Here is a 26,265-nt window from a genome sequence, read left to right as displayed (position 1 = left end):
AATCCACGAAGTAGCAGTGTTATATTTATTTTATTATTTATATACATTTTAAGGCTTTATAAACCCTTTCCACTCTCCAATAAACTTTTCCCACACTTTTATTAATCTATAGTCACTGAACCAATCAGCACCCAAGATACAGAACACAGCTCTGTGGTTGGTTGTTTTTCATTCTATCAGCCAATAGTGTCCTGCAATAAGTGTAATGCCACGATACATAATTTATAAATTATATATATATATATATTTTTTTTTTTAAACCTGCAACACAGTGAAGCCCCCATAAGTGGACCACTATATAGTGAGGGATGACTCTATACAGTGTTATGTGGCGATGCAAAGCATGGAATCCCTGCAAAGGTACAGGGACAGCCTCACCCAGAATTCCAGGCCACCCCCCTGGAGAACTTTGGGTGAGGGGGCAGTTGAGAAGGGTTTGAGTCAGTTAATTTGTGGAGGTTGAAGTGATCAGACACCCTGCTTACTACTCCAGACTTGGGGGTTCACCTGAGGTGGCCATTGTAGCATAAGCCAGTGGTTTCTACTCATAGGGTTAACCTGCTTGTTAATATTATTCTTCATTAATATCAATATATAATTACCTAGTGATTTAGTGATTAGATATATAAATTATCTAACAAGTTCAGTTAGGTGCCTTCACCCCTCCGGTGAGGGGGGAAGGGCAACTTCAACCTTAATAGTTCAGGATCACCTTTCCTTATTCAAATACCTTCATTAACCTCTCTAGTTTTCCTTGTTATTTCCTAATATAACCTTTACCTTCAAATCTGTGCCTGGGAAATTATTTGGGGGAATACTCACAACTCAGTCTGGACATCTAATTTGAATCCTGTCTGCTGCCAGTTTAAGAAGATCATCTCAGTCCACAACAGTTATAGCTAGCTTCTACTTACTCATCTAACTGACCTGTGAGGAATATAAGTTAAAGAAAAGGAACATCATTGGGGTTTCAGCCTTAACAGAAACTTACCAGGATCTGAAAACAGCAACTGTTAGAGGGGGAGGGGTTTGAGATCCAGGAGTGTTTAGCCCCCTCCTTTCCCACTGAAGGCTGTCAATCTGTGGCTCTTGACTTGAAGCTCTAAAATTGGCCCTGACACATTATCTGCTTCTCCAAATTATCTGTTATTATCATCATAACAACAGTGGTACCTTGACACAGGAGTTTAAGTTGTTCCAAGGCCAGGCTCTTAAGTCCATTTCTTTGTGTGTCAAATTGAATTTCCCCATTTACATTAATGGAAATGCAATTAATTTGTTCTGGCCTCCAAAAACCACATGAATTTTTTGTTTTATATGCTTTTAAATATGAAAATGTTTTTGTAAATAACAAATAAATATATTTATAGATAATAAGAAAGAATGTAAAGAAATACACTTGCTTATGAAATGTTACTTACCTTCAAGGTCCAGTAAAGATGCTGGCAGAGAAGGTTTTCATTTTATGCGCCATTGCTGAACATAGCTTACTCTCTGCACATGCAATACTACATGTAAATGCAAAATTGACCTTACACATTACTTATGATAGGTAACTTTATTTCTAAACTTAAATGGTACTTTTTTACTGTACTTAATTATCATCATTTTCTTCATTGAATTTTGGCTGTTTTGCCACATTGTCCTTGGTTTCATTTAGAGACCGTTTCAACAAAAACCTTTCCATGGAAGTTTGTTTCTTCTTCCCTTTCAGAAGGTTTCGATAATATGTGAAACAAATGTTACACAGTTCCAATGCACGACCTGTTGCAACTTTTTCTGGTTGTGCCTTTTCAATAAACTGTTTAATTTTTTCCCAAATCCTCAACACTTCCTTAATCTCACTTGTACTGATTACTTCATCTACCTTGGGCTCTTCTCCACTAATTTCCTGCAAAAACTCCTTCTGTTGCTGTTGCTGCTATAACTCCTTCCATTCCTCCATCATCAGGACTCATAGTTAAAAGTTAAGAAATTTGCCTAAAAACTGATAATAAAGACAGTAATAAAGAAGAAAGCAAAAGTAATTCAATATGGATGCTTGCACAGGCAGATAAACACTGAACTAAATGAGACAGCTTGTGTAACTTGTGAAACCGAATGTTCAGCAGGCTTATCTAGTAGAAGGTGGTGGAAGCTCATGATTCAAATATTCACTTTTGACTTAAAGCAAAAAATCCTGATCATGACTGAGCATATCTCAAATTGCTCGTGACTTAAGGTGCTTGTGTATCAAGATACCACTGTATAATAAAGATCTCATTTTATGGAACCAATATGTCCCAAAGCCTTTCTTTGAAGCTGAATATCTCACATAACAGTAAATAAGTATTTCTTATACAAACATACCAAGAGATTTTATGACTTTCCGTAGGCTTTTCAGAGCTACAAGCATCACTAATCTTCTACTTTGGGGCCATTATTAATAACAAGTGTTAATGAAGCAAAGAGAAGCAGAGATCTGACATGGACAGGGCTTTTTACAAACAGGAACTCAGGACAAAGATTGATGCAGAAGTTAAAGTTTGGTGCAAAACAGTGTTACAGTTTACACTGATATTTCCCACCATGAGAATGAGCATGATTGGGTGAATTGCTGTGAGACTTTACACTTCTTAAGAAAATGGTTCAGAGTTAGCATATAATTAAACATTTTTATTTATTTTTCTGCCTTAACTTTTTTTAAAATGCCAATTGTATATACTTGAATTCATGTGTGTTGAGATTTCATCAAATGAATCCTACTGGACACACATGTACATATGCATGTGCATATACATTTCTATACACATGTACTCCCATGGGTGCTGTATAGTTGCATGTCTACTCTTCCTTAAAGATTTCTATGGGAAAAACAGCAAAAGAGTAAGTTGGAAAGATGAAGAGACAGAACTTCTTATCGTAATTCCAAAGGAGGCCTGCCTAATCTGATTTGAAGAGGAATGCATCAAAAAAAGCAGAGTAGGAACAGAAGAGGTAGACACCATAGCTTATAAATTGACTGGAAATAAATCAGAAGTCCTTGGCTACCAATTTTGTTTACAATTTCATTAAGGTAATTTTTTTTCTTTTTTTTTTTGTTGGCATTTGGATTTGGTTTGTTTGTATAGTAAATAGCAAAATGGAGATTTGAACTCATTTCATTTTCTGAATCCATCATTATACCTAGGCATAGAGCTGTTTTGTGAATTTGGATTGTTGGAGAGAGTTTGAGATATTTCCAATTGCCATTTATTAGATGTCCTGATTCTTTTTATCCATAGAAATGCAAATGGATGGATGTAATACAAAAATTAGCAAGTAGTGAGAACAAAATAAAATAAAAATTGCATCTTCTATGATTTATTGTGTATTCATTTATGAAGTAGAGGTAATAATATTTAGCTCTATTTACTGGACAGGATTGTTGTTAGGAAATCTTCATATACCATAAAGGGTTACATAAATATGAAAAAAAAATTGGGTTTATCCCTGTTAGCTGGTTAACAGGGAGGGTTTGTCTTTCGAAGGCAGCAGAGTTGTGATCTTATGCTGGATCTCATTTTTCACCCTTTTTTTTTCTTTTGGTCATGCATTCCTAGGTCTGCTGCTAGAAAATCATCCTGGAAATATGGGGCCTACAATGGGGGGTGATTACATTTGATATTAACTTTACAAAACCTTCTTGGCTGTATTAATCTATAAAATTTCTTAGTGACTGGTCTTACTAAGCATTTTTCAATTCATTTGTAGTGTTCATGGTACAAACTAGCATTCTGTTGAGGGGACCATTTGTAGAGTTTCTTAAAATATTTGCTGTGATGCATTCATCACATTCTTTGAAAAAATTATAAAGGCAAAATATCCCCATTTACTTTTTACTTGACAATTTTAAAACAAGTAATGTTTCCTTTTCATTTCTTGATACAGAAAGGCCAAGGATTACATCAGAACCTCAGGATGTGGATGTGACCTCTGGGAATACAGTCTATTTTACTTGCAGGGCTGAAGGCAATCCCAAACCAGAAATAATTTGGCTTCGAAACAAGTAAGTTGGAGGAAGAAAAATAACTTGATAAGTACAATAGATACTTAATATTTTTACATGTGAAACAATCACCATCTACCATATTTACTGAGTTTTTTAAACCCACATTCTTTCTTCTATTTAGAGAAAAAAATAGGTGCTACATTTTCACCATTTCATTCCTATCTTTCCTGCCCTTTTTTTGGTGGGGCTTTGAAATTGTAAGAAAAGACTCATGGGAGCTTTAAAAAATCTCCAGTAAGATTAACAACTATAATTTGATCTACGTTAGAGTGCATTTTCTCTTAGACACTTTTTTTCCCCAAATAGTAGAACATATTCTATTTAATCAGAATGTGAGAGTCATGAGGGCTCCATGTTTTTGTTTTACTTTGTATACCCAGTGCTTAGCTCAGAACAAAATTTTAATTAATATTTGTTAACTGACTGCCTCTGACTAGTTCAATGGAATACATCAAGAGTACATGTTACTTAGAACTATTTGGTCCCAGTGGCAAGAAGAGCTAGTTATTCCTTTTACTTGTGCCCAGATTCAATTTCTGTTTTTTCCCCAACTTTTCTTTTTCTTCTTTTCTCTGACTTCTGTTCACCTTTAAAGTTTTCAAGTCTATGTGGTTTAGGTTCAGTGGTACCAGACAAATATATGGGATGATTTCTTTCCATATTTATTGTTTAAGGTTTGAGGGTGTCATATAGGGAAAAATTTAAGTATCCACCTGGGACTGTGGTGGTTTCTGCATGCATCTTTTCCTGAACTAAACATAATTAAGCTCTAAACATGATTTTTAAAAAACATTTATTAATATTTATTTTGAGAAAGGTTATCGTGCATAATTCATGCTCTTACTTTCCCTTTCACCCCCCAAAGTCCCCCCCACCATGTTTGATGCATATTTCCACTGGTTTTAACATGTGTCACTGATCAAGACCTATTTCCAAATTGTTGATAGTTGCATTGGTGTGGTAGTTTCAAGTCTACATCCTTAATCATGTCCACCTCAACCCATGTGTTCAAGCAGTTGTTTTTCTTCTGTTTCCACTCCTGTAGTTCTTCCTCTGAATATGGGTAGCGTTCTTTTCCATAAGTCCCTCAGAATTGTCCTGGGTCATTGCATTGCTGCTAGTACAGAAGTCCATTACATTTTATTTTACCACAGTGTATCAGTCTCTGTGTACAGTGTTCTTCTGGCTCTGCTCCTTTCACTCTGCATCAATCCCTGGAGGTCTTTCCAGTTCACATGGAATTCCCCCACTTTATTATTCCTTTGAGCGCAATAGTATTCCATCACCACCATAGACCACAATTTGTTCAGCCATTCCCCAATTGAAGGGCGTACCCTCATTTTCCAGTTTTTTGCCACCACAAAAAGTGCAGCTATAAATATTTTCATACAAGTCTGTTTATCTATGATCTCTTTGGGGTACACACCCAACAGTGGTATGGCTGGATCAAAGGGCAGGCATTCTTTTATAGCCCTTTGAGCGTAGTTCCAAATTGCCATCCAGAATGGTTGGATCAGTTCACAACTCCACCATTAATACCCCAGTTTTGCCACATCCCCTCCAGCATTCATTACTCTCCCCTTCTTTCATTTTAGCCAATCTGCTAGGTGTTAGGTGATACCTCAGAGTTGTTTTGATTTGCATTTCTCTAATTATTAGAGATTTAGAACACTTTTCCATGTGCTTATTGATACTTTTGATTTCTTTATCTGAAAAATGCCTATTCATGTCTCTTGCCCATTTATCAATTGGGGAATGGCTTGATTTTTTATACAATTGATTTAACTCCTTGTATATTTGAGTAATTAGACCCCTGTCAGAGTTTTTCGTTATAAAGATTTTTTCCCAATTTGTTGTTTCCCTTCTGATTTTGGCTACATTGTTTTTGTTTGTACAAAAGCTTTTTAGTTCAATATAATCAAAATCATTTATTTTATATTTTGTAATTTTCTCTAACTCTTGATTGGCTTTAAAATCTTTCCTTTCCCAGAGATCTGACAAGTAATCTATTCTATGTTCACTTAACTTATATATAGTTTCCCTCTTTATATTCAAGTCATTCACCCATTCTGAATTTATCTTGGTGTAGGGTGTGAGATGTTGATCTAAACCTAATCTCTTCCGTATTGTTTTCCAAATTGCCCAACAGTTTTTGTCAAATAGTGGATTTTGTCCCAAAAGTTGGGCTCTTTGGGTTTATCATACACTGTCTTGCTGATGTCACTTACCCCAAGTCTATTCCACTGATTCTCCCTTCTGTCTCTTAGCCAGTACCATATTGTTTTGATGACCGCTGCTTTATAGTACAGTTTAACATCTGATACTGCTAGGCCCCCTCCCTTAACATTTTTTTTCATTACTTCCCTTGATATTCTTGATCTTTTGTTATTCCAGATGAACTTTGTTATAGTTTTTCCTAATTCAGTAAAAAAGTTTTTTGGTAGTTTGATAGGTATGGTGCTAAATAAGTAAATTAATTTGGGTAGAATGGTAATTTTCATTATGTTAGCTGGTCCTACCCTTGAGCAATCAATGTTTTTCCAATTGTTTAGATCTAGTTTTAATTGTTTGGAAAGTGTTTTGTAGTTGTTTTCGTATAATTTCTGCGTTTGTTTTGGTAGATAGATTCCTAAGTATTTTATATTGTCTAGGGTGATTTTAAATGGTGTTTCTCTTTCTACCTCTTGCTGTTGTGATGTGTTGGAAATATATGGAAATGCTGATAATTTATTTGCATTTACTTTGTATCCTGCAACTTTGCTAAAGTTGTTAATTATTACTACAAGCTTCTTAGTTGATTTTCTAGGATTTTTTAAGTATACCATCATATCATCTGCAAAGAGTGATAGCTTAGTCTCCTCATTGCCTATTTTGATACCTTCAATTTCTTTTTCTTCTCTAATTGCTACTGCTAGTGTTTCTAGTACAATGTTAAATAATAGAGGAGATAGTGGGCATCCTTGTTTCACTCCTGATCTTATTGGAAATGCTTCTAATTTATCTGCATTGCATATGATGCTTGTTGATGGTTTTAGGTATATACTGTTTATTATTTTTAGGAAAGGTCCTTCTATTCCTATACTTTCCAGGGTTTTCAATAGGAATGGATGCTATATTTTGTAAAAGGCTTTTTCAGCATCTATTGAAATGATCATGTGATTTTTGTTTCTTAGATGGTTGATATTGTCAGTTATGTGAATGGTTTTCCTAATGTTGAACCATCCTTGCATTCCTGGTATAAATCCCACCTGATTGTGGTGGATGATCCTCTTGATCACTTGCTGGAGTCTCTTTGCTAGTATTCTATTTAAGATTTTTGCATCTATGTTCATTAGGGAGATTGGTCCAGGGAGTTTGGAGTTTTCTTTCTCTGTTTTTGATCTACCTGGCTTTGGAATCAGTACCATATTTGTGTCATAAAAGGAATTTGGTAGGACTTCTTCTTTGCTTATTATATCGAATAATTTGTATAGTATTGGGATTAGTTGCTCTTTGAATGTCTGATAGAATTCACTTGTGAATCCATCAGGCCCTGGCGATTTTTTCTTAGGGAGTTCTTTGATGGCTTGTTCAATTTCTTTTTCTGATATGGGATTATTTAGGTATTCTATTTCTTCTGTTGTTAATCTAGGCAGTTTATATTTTTGTAAATATTCGTCCATATCTCCTAAATTTTTATATTTATTGCCATATAATTGGGCAAAATAGTTTTTAATGATTGCCTTAATTTCCCCTTCATTAGAGGTGAAGTCTCCCTTTTCATCTTTGATACTGTCAATTTGGTTTTCTACTTTCCTTTTTTTATTAGATTGACCAGTACTTTGTCTATTTTATTTGTTTTTACAAAATACCAGCTTCTAGTCTTATTTATCAATTCAATAGGTCTTTTACTTTCAATTTTATTAATTTCTCCCTTGATTTTTAGTATTTCTAATTTAGTTTTCATCTGGGGATTTTTAATTTGCTCACTTTCTAATTTTTTAAGTTGCATGCCCAATGCATTAATCTCTGCCCTCCCTAATTTGTTAATATATGCACCCAAGGATATAAATTTCCCCCTGAGTACTGCCTTGGCTGCATCCCACAGAGTTTGGTAGGATGTCTCATCATTGTCATTCTCTTCTATGAAATTGTTGATTGTTTCTATGATTTCTTCTTTGACTAGCTGGTTTTGGAGAAATATGAGGCGGGTGGACATACACAGGTTTAAGGTAAAGGACTTGAGCAAAATCTTTTGGGCCTCAAATGAGAAAAAGAAGGCAAAAGTGGCAATTATGTTTTCTGAGAAAGCCAAAGTAAAAATAGATAAATAGAAAAATTAGATTAAATTGATATGTGGAGAAAATTAAATAGGAACAAAAAGGAACACACCTTCTTTTCAGCTGCACATGGTACATTCACAAAGATTGACCATGTAATAGGGCATAGAAACATTGCAAACAAATGCAAAAGAGCAGAAATAATAAATGTACCCTTCTCAGATAATAATGCAATAAAAATAATAATTAGTAAGGGCACCTGGACAGGCAAAGCAAAAAATAGTTGGAAATTAAATAATATGATTCTCATATGTGTTTCTTGTAGACAACATATGGTAGGATTTTGGTTTCTAATCCACTCTGCTATTTGCTTCCTTTTTATGGGTGAGTTCATCCCATTCACATTCAGAGTTATAATTATCAGTTGTGTATTCGCCAACATTTTGGTATCCTCTCCTAGTTCTACTCCTTCTTCTTACACTATTTCCTTTTAAACCAGTGCACCCAAGGATATAAATTTCCCCCTGAGTACTGCCTTGGCTGCATCCCACAGAGTTTGGTAGGATGTCTCATCATTGTCATTCTCTTCTATGAAATTGTTGATTGTTTCTATGATTTCTTCTTTGACTAGCTGGTTTTGGAGAATCATATTATTTAATTTCCAACTATTTTTTGCTTTGCCTGTCCAGGTGCCCTTACTAATTATTATTTTTATTGCATTATTATCTGAGAAGGGTACATTTATTATTTCTGCTCTTTTGCATTTGTTTGCAATGTTTCTATGCCCTATTACATGGTCAATCTTTGTGAATGTACCATGTGCAGCTGAAAAGAAGGTGTGTTCCTTTTTGTTCCTATTTAATTTTCTCCACATATCAATTTAATCTAATTTTTCTAGGACTTCATTCATCTCTCTTACCTCTTTCTTATTTATTTTTTGGTTTGATTTATCTAGATCTGAAAGAGGAATATTTAGATCCCCCACTAGCATGGCTTTACTATCTATTTCTTTCTTGAGATCTGCCAGTTTCTCCTTTATGAATCTGGTTACTATGCTATTTGGTTCATTCATATTGAGCAATGTTATTTCCTTATTGTCAATACTGCCTTTAATCAGGATGTAATGACCTTCCCTGTCTTTTTTAATCATATCTATTTTGACTTTGGCTTTGTCAGAAATCATAATAGCCACTCCTGCCTTTTGCTTCTTTGGACATTTATGAGATTATATTTCAAGATAACAACAATGTTAATGATCCCCTTCTCCACACAGCTGACAAATTGATGTTTTTAAACACAAATTTGTCACTCTCTATTGAAAAATTCCTATTAGGTTCCTGTTGTCTCTAATATACAAAACAAATTCCCAGCTCCATAACTTTGCCTTTATCCTAACCTCCTTTTTTCTTCCTATTTTATATTACTTCGATTTGACAGTTTCCATTTCAGTTGAACTATCCTATTAGTTTTCACTTACCCCTAACTTTCTCTCTCTTATCTTCATGCCTTTGCCCAAATGGACTCTTGGGTTTGAAATTCACTTCCTCTTCATCACTGCCTCATGGACTCTCTACCAGTATTCAAAACACTGGTTAGGTGCTACCTCCCACACTAAGACTTTCAGATTGCCTACATTATTAGTGTTTTCTTCCCTGGAAAATTATTTCATATTACATTGCATATATATTGTATTTATTGGCATATACTTGCCATGTATGCGTCTCCAATAAATTTTAAGTTCTCTAGGGCAGAGATCTTTTTTTTTTTGGTTTGTCCATGCACAGTGTAGAAGTTTAATAAATGTTTGAGTTGAAGTCAATTAACTTCAAACACCCTGATTTTTGTACTACTAACTATACAGATTTATTTAAGTAAGCACACATTTTTAATCTCAAAAAACTTGGGTGCAAATGGACATGTAGATATCACAAAAATAATCAAATAAGGCAGGAAAATAATTACATTAACTATAGTAAATGATCATATCATAAGCATGTATTAGATAAATGCATCTTATTAATTAAGAGTGAAGGGATAATAAAAGGATTCCCACTCATGGAATCTGGTATAGCTGATATTTCTTGAATCAGCAATAAAGCTTCCTAAAAGTTAGGACATTTTAAGGGTAGAGTTACTGATTAAGGAACAGAAGATTCTTTGGTTGATAGATGAGGAGAAGACAGTTTATTCGTATGTAACATGGACTATCATTTGAGAAGGTTTGGAGACAGGAATGGAATAACTAAAGAAAGTAGGTATTAAAGATGATTTTATTTTACCCTTATTAAATGTTAGAAATTTTATGCTAAATATATTGGAGGAAATTTTTTCCCTACTGGAATATTTAATGATAATTTTCTCATGTAAATTTTTCCTTCTAGCAAAATATTCCTATATTTGTAGTTTTTCTTAAGGATTATAATGCTTTAAACACTAAAGATTGAATTTACTTAATAAGTAAAAATAATTCCTTTTGTCTGTTTAAAAACAGTCTATATTAATGATCTAGCCAAGAGTTTTTTTCTCATTCTTATCTGTAAGATCCAATATCTTGCCTTTTTTTTTAAAAAGTATTCAGACTTTTACCTTTTGCTGCAAACCATGATCTTGTTAAAAATCTGTGATTTCTATCTGTGTACTAATCAATGATGATCTAAAACAAATTCACATCAGAAAAAGAAGGTAAATTGTGGGCTAAGAGAAGCTGTGTGGCAATATGTGATAGCTCCTTTGTTCTTGGCTGGCTCACTTATCTACATGACCAAGCAAAGTTGGAATGGAATGTGTAAAGACAATTGAATGTGGCTGGAATCCAGTTAGAGATTATAACTGTCTAAAGTAATCTTCAGTCATGTGAAGGATAAAGCTGTTAAGTGCCCTGGGAATCACACATGTGTAAGCAGAAGAGGTGTTTAAGTTAGTTTGGGAATAGTAACAATTTATTATCTATCATAAAAGTGTGATAGTGAGTGAGTGGGGGGAGTTAAGCATGTGTAAATTTTATCATTTATATCAAAATTATTATTTTTCCTTGTTTGTAATTACATTTTAGTTTTAAACTTTGAGTCTACCAGGCCCCAGAAAACATTCTATCTCTTTAGATTCTTCCATCTCCTGGGTGCAATTATTATTGTTTCTAGATCTCTGTCCACTTAAAACATTTTAAACCTATATTTCAATTCCATTTGTCAAATATATATTATGCAACAACTACAAGGCATCATCCAAGGCAGAATTTAAGGTCTTTGTCTTCAGAGTGTATATTCTACTCTAAAAACGATGGAGATAACCATGTAGCTTTTTCTTATGGACTGCCTGTTACTCAAGACTACCCAAGAAGGGGTGGCCTTACCTGAGATGGTGAGGTGTGTTTGAGATGGGGCTGCATTTTGGGATTTTGGCAAGTCATAGCCCCAGGTTTCCCTACGAATTCCCAAGTGTCTTTCTTTATGATTAGAGGCATCACCTCTGCTTTTGTGCTTAAAAACATGTTAGCCCACTAGATTTCTATCTTTACAGTAACGAGCTGAGTATGAAAACAGATTCCCGTTTAAACTTGTTAGATGATGGAACTCTGATGATTCAGAACACTCAGGAGACAGACCAAGGAATTTACCAGTGTATGGCAAAAAACGTAGCAGGAGAAGTAAAAACTCAGGAAGTCACCCTCAGATACTTTGGTTCTCCAGGTAAGCTGATATCATTTGAGGAATTTTCCTTTTTAACCAAGGCCTTACTCTTTTTAGCCTACAGGATTATATTAATTCATATTAGGTTGCCTATTTATTAGCAGCACAATGCTGAGGAGGCCAAGGTGGGAAATTAAAAACTGGTGATCTAGTTTGATCTAGTCCAATGCCCATTGGACAATTAGGTATTTAACATTGGATTCTGGTCATGAGAATGTGTGTGGAGGAGTAAGTCCAGTCACAGAATGACCTAATTTATTTAATGCATTCTTAGATCCTTCATTGTTTTTGGGGAGTAGATGGGGGGGCAGAGTAGACCAAGGTATATAGCATCCCTTTTTTTATCTCTTGCAATTAATTTTTATCTCTTGGAATTAATACTAAATATTGTTTACAAAGCAGAAAAGTGGTAAGAGCTAGGCAATAGGGGTTAAGTGGCTTGTCCAATGTCATACAGCTAGGAAGTATTTTTGGTAATATTTGAACCCAAGACTCCTCTGTCTTTAGGTCTGGTTCAAAATCCACCAAACTGCCTAGCTTTTCAGCATGCCCTCTTTAGGTGTTAGTATTATCATCTTTACCTATAAAAAGTCTTGTGGCAATGATAATCATCATCATCATCATCATCATCATCATATATGATATTTCAATTAAATATTATGTTGCTGAAGCAAGGCTCTGCCTATTTAACTCATTACCTGCTAATGTGCTTTCCATAGCACATAAAATAGAGATTAATAAGTTACTTTGTGGGCAAAATAATTTAAATAGTCTTAAAAACAACTTTTTATATTGTTTAGGGCCAATTGTCATGATTTGGCAGAGATAGTATAAGATGAAGAATAGTAAGAGTTTTGCTAATTATATACTTTTAATCATTTGGAAGTCTGAAACGCAAGTAAAATATTGCAAAAGAAAGTAATTTATATAAATAAGTTCTTTTGCCTTACCATTTATACCACTGCAAAATTAGAAAGCATCAAAATCACAGCAATAATAATAGCTCATGTTTATATGTTACTTTAATTTGCTTATAATGAGTTTTAATCATATTTCATTTGATCTACACAATCCCTGTGACCTTGGTACTATTATTATCTCCATTTAACAGGAGAGGAAATTGAGGCTATGGCCCATTAAATGACCAAAAGAGTTAGGTAACTTACCCAGTGTCACACAACTAGTGTCTGAGGCCAGATTTGTCCCCTTTAAATTGTACATTTATACAAAGAAGGAGAGAATTCATAGAGAATTGAATAGTTTAAAATAGATTGCTAAATTGTTTTTCTTTCTGAAAAATTAATTAAGTTCTTCCCTGCTATGCCAAGAAAAATAAAATAGCAGTGTGTTTGAAACCTTGAAAGGTCAGACCTTTAAGAGAGCAACAATATTTATAGCTCAGACCTCATTAACTACATCTGACCTTAATTAATTAGTTGTTTTTCTCAAAGCTAAAATGACACTTAAAAACATTATTTGTTCTAATTTTGTTTTTGACATCCTTTGAGTATTATTCATTGCAAAGGTAGATTGAAACTGGTGCCAAAGAGAGTATTTTCTTCTATTCAGATATTCAAACAAAGCAGGGTATTAAGTTATTGAAAATGGTTTCAAGGCTTTAATTTCCTTTTCTCTTTCTTTGGTGTTCTTGGAATAGCTAGACCCAGTTTTGTCATCCAGCCACAGAACACAGAAGTATTGGTTGGAGAAAGTGTCACTTTAGAATGCAGTGCCACTGGCCACCCACTACCTCGAATTACCTGGACAAAAGGCGACAGAACACCCTTGCCAATTGATCCACGTGTCAATATTACTCCTTCTGGTGGTCTTTACATCGAAAAAGTAATACAGGAAGATAGTGGGGAGTATATTTGTTTTGCAGCCAACAATATAGATAGCATCCATGCAACAGCGTACATCATTGTGCAAGGTAAATGCCATCAAAACTGAAAAAAGAAATGTTTGTAAATAATAGAATTTTATTGCTTAAATGGATTTTTATGTGGTGATCTGATATAATCCATTATTATTCTGCTTTATATTCAGTAAGAAAACTGAAGCCGAGCAAATTTAAATGACTTGAAAAAGGTTACACAAGTGCCAGGGTTAAATGGAACCCAGGTATCCAGATTCTTATTCCGGCCCTTCTTCCATTACTGCATTATTCTGGAACCTTTTGAAACTTCTTTTTGCATATTCATATATCTTAATTTTTTTACAAGTTAATATAACACTTAATTTTGTTTCTTTTAAAGTGTTTCATGGCAATAAATAATCCATCAATATCTTCCCTTCTCCTAAAGTTATGGGCAAATAAATAGGTTTCAATTTAGTGACACTATAGAAATCTTTCATTATTCAACTCAAATGCAACCTGAATCATCAACAAAATGGAATCACACAATTTGAGTTTGCCATCCTTAATGACCATCTAGTTCAGTGGCTCCCAAACTTTTTTGGCCTACCGCCCCCTTTCCAGAAAAAATATTACTTAGCCCCTTGGAAATTAAATTAAAAAAAATTTTAATAGCAATTAATAGGCCATCACCACCCTCCTGGATTGCTGCAGCATCCACCAGGGGGTGGTAGCTCCCACTTTGGGAATCTCTGATCTAGTTCAACCCATATATGAAACTGCTCTCTAATGTGCTTGACATATCATTATTAGAAAGGGGGAAGAGGAAATAAGCACTAACATGGCACCTAATTTGTGCCAGGTATTGTGCTAAATATATTGGAATTATCATATTTGATCTCCACAACACGGAAGTAGTTGCTATTATTATCCTTATTTTACAGTTGGGGAAATTGAAACAAACAGGTAAAGCAATGTGGATGAAAGATATCTAACCACTCAGTGCCCTCAGTGACTTGCCCAAGGTCATATAGCTAGTATGTGTTAAAGCTCCATTTGAACTCAGAATTTGACTTAAGGCTCAGTGGAAGAGATAACAAAAACAAATATATATATATATATACATACATATATATATATATATATAAAGCAGGCTATATACAGGATAAAGGGAAAATAATTAACTGAGGAAAGGTGCTAGAGGGGTTGGGAAAGACATCCTGTAAAAGATGGTATTTTAGTTGGATCTTTGTCAGCTTCTTGAGGGCAGGGCTTGTCTTTTCCATCTTTTTTGATATTTATAGGTGTTAGCACAGTGACTACAATATAATGGGCACTTGATAAATGTTTATTGATTAACTGACTAACTTCTAAGAAGCCAAACCCTTGAATTCAGTTTCTCTCACTCCAAATTCAATATCTTTTTTTTCTTTCTTTCTTTCTTTTTTTTTTTTTAAATTTTAAACCCTTAACTTCTGTGTATTGACTTATAGGTGGAAGAGTGGTAAGGGTAGGCAATGGGGGTCAAGTGACTTGCCCAGGGTCACACAGCTGGGAAGTGTCTGTCTGAGGCCGGATTTGAGCCTAGGACCTCCCGTCTCTAGGCCTGACTCTCAATCCACTGAGCTACCCAGCTGCCCTCAATATCTTTTTTACTGTTCTATGCTATAGGCACTCAATACAGGTTTGTTGTATGAATAAAAAAAATTCTGGCTTATCGAGGGGTTCAAATAAAATACTTTTAAGATCTTAAAGACAATATAAATACAAGTTATTATTGTTGTTATTATTATTGCTACTATTATCTTTAAGTTATCAGAACTCCAACCAGGTAATAGTTTCATTCCTTGAGCCTTTTAATGTACTCCTAATAAGCTCAAGAACTGTTTATAGAGCAAGACAGGAGTATTTTGATAAATGCCTAACAACTGATTTCTCCAGAAAAAAGCATGCAATGCACTTTTAAGTTTGACTGTATTATTAATACTTTCTTAAATCTAGACAGTCATCAAAATGATAAACCAAGTCCTCTTTTAGAGTGTGCCAATTTCTGAAGTGTAAATGTTTACACTAAAAAAATTTAACAATGGACTTTCAAAATTCATCTGAGCTGGTTCCAGCACAAACCCCCTAAGCTTATATTTTATATTCTTTTAAGAATTCAATGCATCAGAACTCTCATAGTACCATGCTAACTGAAGTCTTTTAGTTTAATCAAAATGTCCCCAGCTTCTGGATGATGCATGGTTCGTTAGTTCAATTAAGTAATTATAATAGTTCTTAGCGTGTCTGTAATATTCACATAAGCATAACTATACTTAATGATCCTCAAAAACAATTGCTTTGTTCTGGTAATTTGGTAATTCTGGTCTTGTATGTATTTCAGAAACTTCTATCATAGGATCAGAGTTCTGGAGCAGAAAGAGACTCCAGAGGCCATCTAGTTCAATGCCTTCATTTTCCAGATGAGATGACTCAGTTCCAAGAAGGTTAAATAATTTGTGTGAGGGCATACAGATAATATGCAACATTTGAATACAGGTTCTCTGACTATAGAGCTAGCGTTATCTTTATTGAATCACAGAAAAAAATTAATAAGAATTACATCTTTTTCCTAGTTAAGATTACATAAATACTTGTCAGCATTTCAAATTCTTAACAAGGCAAAGATCCAGGACAACTCTGAGAGACCTATAATTTAAAAAAAGGATATCTTCCACCATAGAAGGAACAGATAGAGTCTGCATACAAATTGAAACTTATCATTCTTTAATTTATTTCCATGTTGAATTTTTGTCTAGTGTAAGCAATATGTTATCTTTCACAATATGATGAACATGGAAACATATTTTATGTTATAACATATATAATATATTTTTATTTTGTTTCTGTATAAAAATGTATCAAAATGCTTGTTGATTGAATTAGAAAAAAGAATAAGCAACTATTAAAAAATACTCAAAAATGTGGAGGGTAATATTGGACAGTATATTACAATAAGGTAATAACCAGAATTACCCAAAATGAAACTCATTATATTCCCCAACAAAACTATCCTCCAGCCTTTCCCATTTCTAGTGGTGGTATCATTATCCTTCCAGTAACTCAGATTTGAAACATCACAATTATCCTTGACTTTTCCATCTCTCTTACTTCTCCATTTATCCATCAGTGGACGTATCTTGTCGATTTTGCTAATATGACATCTATCACAGATTTCTTCTCTTTTATTCACATATCCTCTCTTCTAGTTCAGAACTTTATCACTTCCTGCCTAGACTATTGCAACAACTTCCTAACTGGTCTCCTTTTTATTCTTCCCCATTATAATTGATTGTCCCCAAATTGCCAAATTTTTTTTTCTTTAAATGTAACTCTTGACTTCTTGAAAAACTTATGTTTCTTCTTGTTGCCTATGGGATATAATAAAAATCTTCTTCCATAATCAGTCTTTTAGCTACTTTCTAGTCTTTTATATTTTCCTCTTCTTGCACTATTTTTCCAGTTAAACTAGCTTGTTAGCTAATCTTTGCACATTCTATTCTGTTGTCCATCACCTCACGTTGTGAAGTATTTATTCTTTAGCTCCACCTCATAGAATCTCTAGTTTCCTTTAAAGTAATGCTCAGGTGTTAACCTCCTACATGAGGCCTTTCCTAGTTTACCCCCCACTCCTCCTTCCAGTTGTCTTTGCTTCTTGAAATTATTTTGCACATACTTCATTTTTACTGATTTGTCTCCAGTAGAATGTCACTCCCTTGAAGGCAAGGGAAAATTTTGTTTTTACCTTTATTTCCTGATCACCTAGCTTAGTGCCTTGAACATAGTAATTACTTACTAAATGAAGTTGGAACTGAACTAGCAAACAGAGAAAACTACAAACTTTCTTGTAGGATATTACTTTGAGACTTTTGGTAGAACAAGTCATTATTGGGATCTGCCAATGGTAGGGTATACAACTTATTTATAAGATGTGGCAGAAACAAATTATATATGGACTACATAGAGCTAGGAAGTAATGGACTATACAGGTCAGTTGACAGAAAAACCAGTGATATTGTGGTGAGAATTTATTATATTCAGTGTAATCAGAAGGAAGAAATGGAATGAGAAGTTTGAGAAGCAAATGCTGACCCTGGCACAGCAGCACATACCAATAGTGATGGCAAGTTTCTTTGACTTTTCTCTGCTAAAAGCTGAGCAGCTGATAACTTTTTGACTTGCTTTAATGATAATTTCATCTCCCTAAGAGGTGAAAGAAGCAGCATGATTAACTAATACTCTAGCTTTTATTCTCACCATTAAGGATGAACAGTATGGTGAAATGAATATAATAGAGACTGATTGGGAAAAACATATTTGAAATAAATACATCAGATAAAATTTGATTTACAATTTCTATAAAGAAGTAAAGCATCTTTAAGAGTAACACTTTCTAACAGCTATCCAGAAATAGAATTGGGCTATATGTAGAGATTATGTATTCTACCTTATTGGTAGGGGAAAGAGTGAGGTATAGAGTAGTTTATTTTGACCAGAGGGGCAAGAAGAAGAAATAAAATTAGAAAGGTTAGGCAGTCCTGATAGACTGTGGCACACACTTGAATGTTTTGAAAGTTATACAAAGGAGTTTATGCATACCCAGTAATACAATTCATTTGTAGAAATTTTGTACCTGGAAATTTATATACAAAGGAAAAAATGAAACTCTTAGAGAAAAGATTAGGTAGAGTAAAGATTTGGTCCCAGGTTTTCTGACATAAGAAACCAGCATTTTCCACTATGCCAAGCTATATCTCATATTCACCCCTACCAAGAGAAAGATAGTGGTCTAAAAGAGATCCAAGGAAATCATACAACTCATATTTTAAAAATAATATGCAGAATTTAGAAGGAAGTGTTGTCAATGCACTTTTAAAAAATAATAATTTATAACTACAACATAATATTTTGCAAGTATACTTTTCCCCTTTGACTTAATTTTTTCAATAATTTATTTTCTCTGTGCAGCTGTGCCTCATTTCACTGTTACTCCTCAAGACAGAGTGGTTATTGAGGGTCAAACTGTTGATTTCCAGTGTGAAGCACAAGGCTATCCACAACCTGTTATTGCCTGGACAAAAGGAGGTGAGATTTCCAAGACTGTGTTTCTCTTTTTTCTTCTCTCCCACCCTAAGAACACTGATAAAACTATGGAAAGTACAGTTTTTTGTATTGTATTCTGTATATTCACATGCTTGAATTTTTTTATGCCTGCTTAGGACATTTTTTAGATGAGCTGAGTCTTTCCAAAGTTCCAAAGTTTTCCAAAGTTCCCAGACTTTCCAAAGTCATGAGACATGACTTGCTTTCTGTCAACACCTAAAAGTCTCACATGTGCAGTGCTTCTATGACTATGTTCTGTGCACTATATATTATTACCTCAAATGCTGAAAAAACTTGACTTCATAGACAGGGTGGTAAAGTGTCCTAGTCTAAATTTATAATAATCTCTCTCCCCAGCCATTCCCCCTACTTTGGGCCTGTCTAGGTTAAGTTTTCAAATGACATCAGAAGACAAGGAAGAGGTGTTTTGGGAAAGCCATGGTAGGGGTTAAGTAGAGTGGGGGGAGGTAGAATTGCACATAAAAGGGGGAAAAAGCTTTCAGTCTAAGTCTAAACTTTATTGCACTTCTTTTAATATTTTTCCTGACATATTACAAACTTTCATATTTGTACTGTGCTCATATGTATGTTTGTTTCTTCCATATGTTATTAGATAATTGTTATTTGGTAATTTTGTTAATTCTGATTGCCCATAAAATGATATTATAGATTAGACAGCATCAAATAGATAAATAAGTGTTGGGCCCAAGGAAACTTCCTCTTTTGAATTTCAGCCTCTTCCTGCAGCACTCTTAGTAGGTTTGATCCAGGCCAAAGTGGGTTGTGATGGATATCTGATCTCTTTAGTACATGGGTACATACTGGATCTCGCACATTTTGCCCTGAAGTAAACAGGAAAAGCAGCACTAGTCCAGGGCCAGGGGACATATAAAGAACTCTCGACTTTATTCGATATCCTCACTAAGGGAAATTCCCTGTAAGTTCATGCAGATAAGAGTTAATATTCAGGGATAGGAGTCTAATGATGAGTGAACTTTGGGCCTTTGGAATAAAAGGTTGATATTCTTCAACCTGAACTCATATTATTGAATAAACTTTTATAGTGCTTGCTTTCTCAAACTGGTAATCAAAAAAGTGTTGTCAAAGGTTGCCAAATTCATGACTTCTTATCTATTTTTTTTTAAACCCTTAACTTCTGTGTATTGGCTCCTAGGTGGAAGAGTGGTAAGGGTGGGCAATGGGGGTCAAGTGACTTGCCCAGGGTCACATAGCTGGGAAGTGTCTGAGGCTAGATTTGAACCTAGGACTCCTGTCTCTAGGCCTGACTCTTAATCCACTGAGCTACCCAGCTGCCCCCTTTCCTATCTATTTTAAATCACTTGTTATACTATTGTGTATTCTTTTAAAAAATGTACTTATGATTTCATTGGTCTTGGTATTTCCTGATCAAGAATTCCCTCTACTAAAGAGATCTGCATTTGGTATCCAAAACAAAGTCTCAAGGAATTGCCTAGGGCACTGAAAGATTAAATAATTCATCAAAGATCACATAGCCAGTCTATTAGAGGTGTGCTGGTAAATGTTTAACAACCGGATCTTTGCAGCATGACATGTTTTTTAAGTTTGATTTGTATTATTAACATTATCTCCATTACTTTCTTAAGCGAGTCAATAAAACAATAAATAAAACCATGATCTGCTGTGTTTTCCAATTTGCAAGGTATAAATGTTCACACTGAAAATTTAATAGTTCTCTCTCTAGGGCAGATTTGAACTGATCCCTGCACTCCTCTGCCAGTATGTATCAGAGATAGGTTTTAAGTCCAGGATGCTCTTTCTGTGGCTAGTTCTCTATCTACTACATTATACTGCTTTTAGTAGTATAATAGTGCCAAGCAAACAACTTACTGCCACTGTATTTCAGGGAGTCAACTCTCAGTAGATAGAAGACATCTGGTTCTTTCATCGGGAACTTTGAGGATTTCAAGAGTTGCCCTTCATGACCAGGGACAATATGAATGCCAAGCTGTCAATATTGTAGGCTCTCAGAGAGTGGCCGTGCATTTGACAGTGCAGCCTAGAGGTAAAGTTTATGGTTGGGTACGGGGTGCATGGGGGAATGACGAATGTTTATTTTTATTAGCAATAAAATATAAAATTTATTAGCAATAAAATATAAAATAAAATAGCAAAAAATAAAAATATGTTTTTATTAGCAAAAATATATTTATTCATGTTCGCTGGCTTTCATTTCATTGCTCCTTATTAGGAACTACATATTCCAGTTTAAAAATTAAAAAAGGAACCTCTTACCTTTTGTTTTAGAATTGGTACTGTGTATTGGTTCTAAGGCAGAAGTGTGGTAAGGGCTAGGCAATGGGAGTTAAGTGACTTACTCAGGGTCACACAACTAGGAACTGTCTGAGGCCAGATTTGAACCCAGGACTTTCCATTTTTAAGCCTGGTTCTCAGCTACCTAACTGCCCCACCTATTCCACTTCTTTAAAAAAATTGGATTATTTAGCAGTTATTTTATAGTTCATTAACACTTAGCTTTAAGTTTTATAAAAAGTTTGTAAGCAAAATGTGTAAATATGCTTTCCTGGAGTGATATTAAAGCAAGCATAATAACAGTTAGAGGACTGACTTTCTTTTTCAATGACTGCATAGTTTTTGAACCGTGAGGAAATTGAGGGTCTTTAACAAATGAGCTCCTTATAATATTTAAAATTTAATTAAATATATTTTCAGTTTACAAGCCTTTATTTACTTTTCTGTGATACTTGTTTAAATATTTCCCAAAACCTCATCCATAAGGTAGCTCTACTCATAAGATAGTACAGCATTTTATCAGAATCTGCTTCGTTTTCTCTCTTTGGTTCTATTTTTCTACTTCTTAACTTTTCATATATTCTGATCAGATTGTATTTCAAGAACTCACTGATTGCAGGTGGTTGTATAGGCACAGTTCCCCTAACGGACTGCATTTTTACCAGTGTCAGTTGATGGTATGTTGAGTTGCTATGACCAAAACCATTCGTGACCAAGTGGCCAACTCCCTGCTTATACTTTATTCATTTGAATGCCCATCTTTTTCCTAATTGTTTTCTTTTAATGCCCTCTCTATAATTTTATATAACAGCCTTTGCCTGTACCAAATCACCAGAAGTGTAAGAGTGTACTATTTCAGGAAAGTGGGAGAGTTCTAAGAAGTCATGGTGTAGTAGGTTGGAGGTTAAGGCAGAGCCTGAGTTAGTGGATCTTAGGAGGATGCCAACTGGGAGCATAGAGACTAGTACTTGAATAGGCTGCTGAGGGTGTCCACTGGGGATACCTGCAATCTGTCTCTTGTTTTTTTGGTCTTGTATTATTTTATTCTCCTTCACACACACAGTTATATTCCAAAAGAACTAGATTGCTGCTTGTTTCCTGAACTTGGCATTTTACTCCTTTCATTTACCCAAGTTTTCCCCTCAAATCTGAAATGTAATCTTTCATGTCAGCTTTTCTGATCTTTCTTTTTCTTTCAAGGTTCTTCTCAGTGCTACCCCTCCTGTGATTCCCATCGATTATTAGTTATTTCCACTATTCCTCCTACACATTCTCTGAGTCCATTATCTCCATCAGTTTCATCATTTCACTAGCATATTCTCTGAATATCTCCTATCAATCTCATCCCATCACCAGTGCCTTACCCACTACAATTACCTTGTAGCTATGTTGTATGTATTTTGTGTATACGTGTGTGTGTATAATTGTGTTATATCATTAGTGCCCTCTCCTCTAGTTTACCTTGTAACTATGTTGTATGTATTTTCTGTAAACATCTATATGTACATGGCACCTTTCTTGTTAGATTATAAATTAAAAAAACTTTTTAAAATTATTTTTCCCATAATTACATGATTCATGTTGTCTTCTTTCCCTCTTCCCTCCTTCCTCGCAGAGTTGAAAAGTAGTTCCATTGGATTGTACATGTATTATCACTTAAAACCCATATCCATATTATTCATTTTTGTAATATAGTAGTATTTTAAAACCAAAACCCCACATCATATACCTATATAAACAAGCGACAAATCATATGTTTTCTTCTTCATCTCTAGTCCCACAGTTCTTTCTCTATCTGTGGATAGCATTCTTTCACATAAGACTCTCAGAATTGTCCTGATTCAGTGCATTGCTGTGAGTGGCAAAGTCTATTACATTGGATATCACAGTATTTCAGTTACAGTGTATAATATTCTCCTGGTTCTGCTCATTTCTCTCTGCATCAATTCATGGAGGGCTTTCCAGTTCTTATAGAAATCAAACAGTTCATCATTCCTTATAGTACAATAGTATTCCATCATAATCATATACCATAATTTGTTCAGCCATTCTCTAATTGAGGGACATTTCCTCGTTTTTCATTTTTTTGCCATCACAAAAAGCATAGCTATAAATATTTTTGTAGAAACAGGTCCTTCCCAATTTTTATCTCTTTGGGGTACAAACCTAATAGTAGTATTGCTGGTTCAAAAGGCATGCATTCTTTGGGCATTATTCCAAGTTGCCTTTCCAGAATGGTTGGATTTAGATTGTAAACCTGATGAGAATAGACTGTCATTTTTCTTTTTATAGTGCTAGTACCTAAAACAGATTAAATGCTTCATGAGGATTTGCTGTTTGATTAATAACTTGCAGTATATTGATATCTCTCTCCATATATATATAATTTTTGATTATTATTATTATTTATTTGATTTTTATTATTGATAGTTAGCATCTAGTATAGGCATTTTGCTCGATGCTTTGTATATAAGTGCTATATATGTATATGTGGGTGTATGTCACATATGTGTGTATATAAGAGAGAGATATTGATTGATTAATTGGAATTGAATGATTCAAATCTGGTATGGGAGGATTGTTATGTGTTCAGTTTCTGTTTGTAATTCCTTGTGATTTATAATAGTTTTTCATCTCTACCCACTGAATAGTCACATGTCACTTTTCTTCTAGTTACTCCTGTGTTTGCTAGCATCCCAAGGGATATGACAGTGGAGGTTGGCACCAATGTGCAGATTCCTTGCAGTTCTCAAGGAGAACCAGAGCCAGTAATAACATGGAATAAGGTAAGAATAAGGTAATCTCTGTTGCTGGATATATGAAGGGCTCAGAAGTGTAGTTCAGACTTTACTGCTATGTGGCACAGGTTTATTAAATATAGAGCATCTCACAGCTGCCTGTCCAATCTCTAAGTAGAAAGTGGCAGAGAAAGTTCAAAAGCAACAAATTTGGGGCTGTAGAAGTTTCATGAATTTATATCTTAAATTTATATAGACATATAAATATATATTTATAGCTAAAATTTATGCTTTAACATTTTTTTAAAAAATGAAACAACCAACAAACAAATAACAATCTTACATTCGCTATCTAATAGGCAAGTCAATTCGTATCATTGTTTGGTTCTGTTCCTTTCTCCTACAAATCTCCTTCCCACTTATGAAGCCAAGGCAATATCATGACCAGTAAACTTCATATATGTACATACATGCATGCCCACACAGTATATATGTTTACACAAAGCACCACATTGTATATGTGTATAATATGCACACACACATCAATTTCATATACATATATGCATATATCATGTGTCTAATTTCAGTGTATGCATACATTTATATGTGTGTGCATACACATGCAAACACACACCACTTCAGATTGGTTATTAGTGGCCCAATTAATTATTTACTTTGTTTTTGCATGTATGTGTCATGTTCATATGTTAATCATGATTTTGTGTTTTATGTATATTCAACCAAGGAATAAGATGCAATGTGCCCTTCTCTTTCTTCCTTGTTCTACTTGGTATATGATGTAATTTTGGAGCTTGCATCTTTTTTTTTTTTTTCAAAATCTTTTCCTTCTGTCTTAATATGGATTCTAAAACTGAAGTCATAAGGGATAGGCAATGGGCTTAAGTGACTTATTCAGGGTCATCCAGCTAGGAAATGTCTGAGGCTAGATTTTGTAATGAAATATGGGGGCTGTAGCTAGTAATAGTAAGAGAAGGTGGAGCTAACTATGAAGAGGAAGGTATGGTCCAGTACCAGGGCTGGGCTTGAGATACTGAATGTAATGTATCAAGGATCTAGCGCCCAGGCCAGCAGAGAAGACAGGAGAAACTCTCTCTTGCTAGGCACCTAGCTCCTTTAAGATGAATATTCTACAGCCCCTGTCCTGATGAGGAAGTGACTTCCTATTGGTGTATATAGAAGTTTGATAGGAAAGGAATATGTCACTTCCTGTCCAACAGTAATGGAGTTTATCCCTGCTGCAGCTCTTCAGAATCTTCAGGTAGCTGTCCCTGCTTGGGCTTAGATGAGGTAGACAATAACCACAAAGTTCTTAGATTAAAGCCAAGGGGTTTATTGATAAATGGGATATAGGTGAAAGGAAATTGGAAAAAGGGTTAAGTAAAACTAAGAACTAAGGATTGATGATTTCTCAGACTTAAGATGCTGTAAGGTCTTTCCTAAATGCTCAGAATGATGTGGTCTCTTTGGTAATAAATAAAATTATTCTTTGGCTAAAGGATGGTTTAGTTTGCCAGATGTGTTGTTAGTATTGTCCTACAGAATTGGTTTGACCCTATTCTAGTCTAAACTACCCACATTCTCACTCCTTCCACCCTGGATCCCACACCTGAAGAGGTAGAAGGGTAAAGTGAGAAGTGAAGTCAGTTAGGATCTGCCAGCTTTTTTTATACCCTGGCTTCCAACTGCCAGGTGGCACCAGCCCCCTGGCTCATGCCAGGTTCCACATTCTAACTAGGGCAAACTGCCAAGTTGCCCCATGCAAAAATGGCAGTATGGTTTTCCATATTACAATTTGAATCCACATCCTTCTGATTCCAGGCCTGGACTCTGTCCACTGTACTGTCTTGTTGCCTTGGAACTGGCATCTTAATAAACATTTTTTTCAATTTAATTTGTAAAAGAAGAAAAATAATAAATGGAATAGTGTTTAGAACTTGTCGGACTCAAATCCAGTCCTTTTATTGCCCCACCCCTAACTCAATTCAACAAACATTTATTAAACACCTACTGTGTTGTAAGATACTCTGCTCAGTGCTGGGGTTACAAAGACATGTACAAAATCATTTTTTCTTTAGTAAACATTCAAAACAATGTAATAAGTTCTTACCTAATTCCTCTCATATTCAACAAGGAGTAACCAAAAGAATGAACAGATGAGCAAAAAATATGCTTTTGTATTGACCCCTTTCCAGATTGGTTAAAAAAAATCTCCTTTTTGCAAAGTTTCCTCAAGTCC

At 34.7% G+C, this 26,265-nt stretch overlaps 1 protein-coding gene across 1 annotated transcript in view; it reads left to right on the top strand.

The window, feature by feature from the left end:
* PXDN (peroxidasin) overlaps nt 1–26,265 on the top strand; it is a 158,222-nt gene that overhangs the window by 87,563 nt on the left and 44,394 nt on the right. The window contains exons 8-13 of the mRNA XM_044663613.1: nt 3,910–4,027; nt 11,809–11,978; nt 13,636–13,908; nt 18,844–18,960; nt 20,864–21,022; nt 23,944–24,056. Of these exons, the coding sequence (XP_044519548.1) occupies nt 3,910–4,027; nt 11,809–11,978; nt 13,636–13,908; nt 18,844–18,960; nt 20,864–21,022; nt 23,944–24,056 (950 nt within the window). The remainder of the gene's footprint in view (nt 1–3,909; nt 4,028–11,808; nt 11,979–13,635; nt 13,909–18,843; nt 18,961–20,863; nt 21,023–23,943; nt 24,057–26,265) is intronic.

Source organism: Gracilinanus agilis, chromosome 2 (assembly GCF_016433145.1).
Source record: "Gracilinanus agilis isolate LMUSP501 chromosome 2, AgileGrace, whole genome shotgun sequence".
Lineage (NCBI taxonomy): Eukaryota > Metazoa > Chordata > Mammalia > Didelphimorphia > Didelphidae > Gracilinanus > Gracilinanus agilis.
This window is presented reverse-complemented; position numbering and strand designations above follow the sequence as displayed.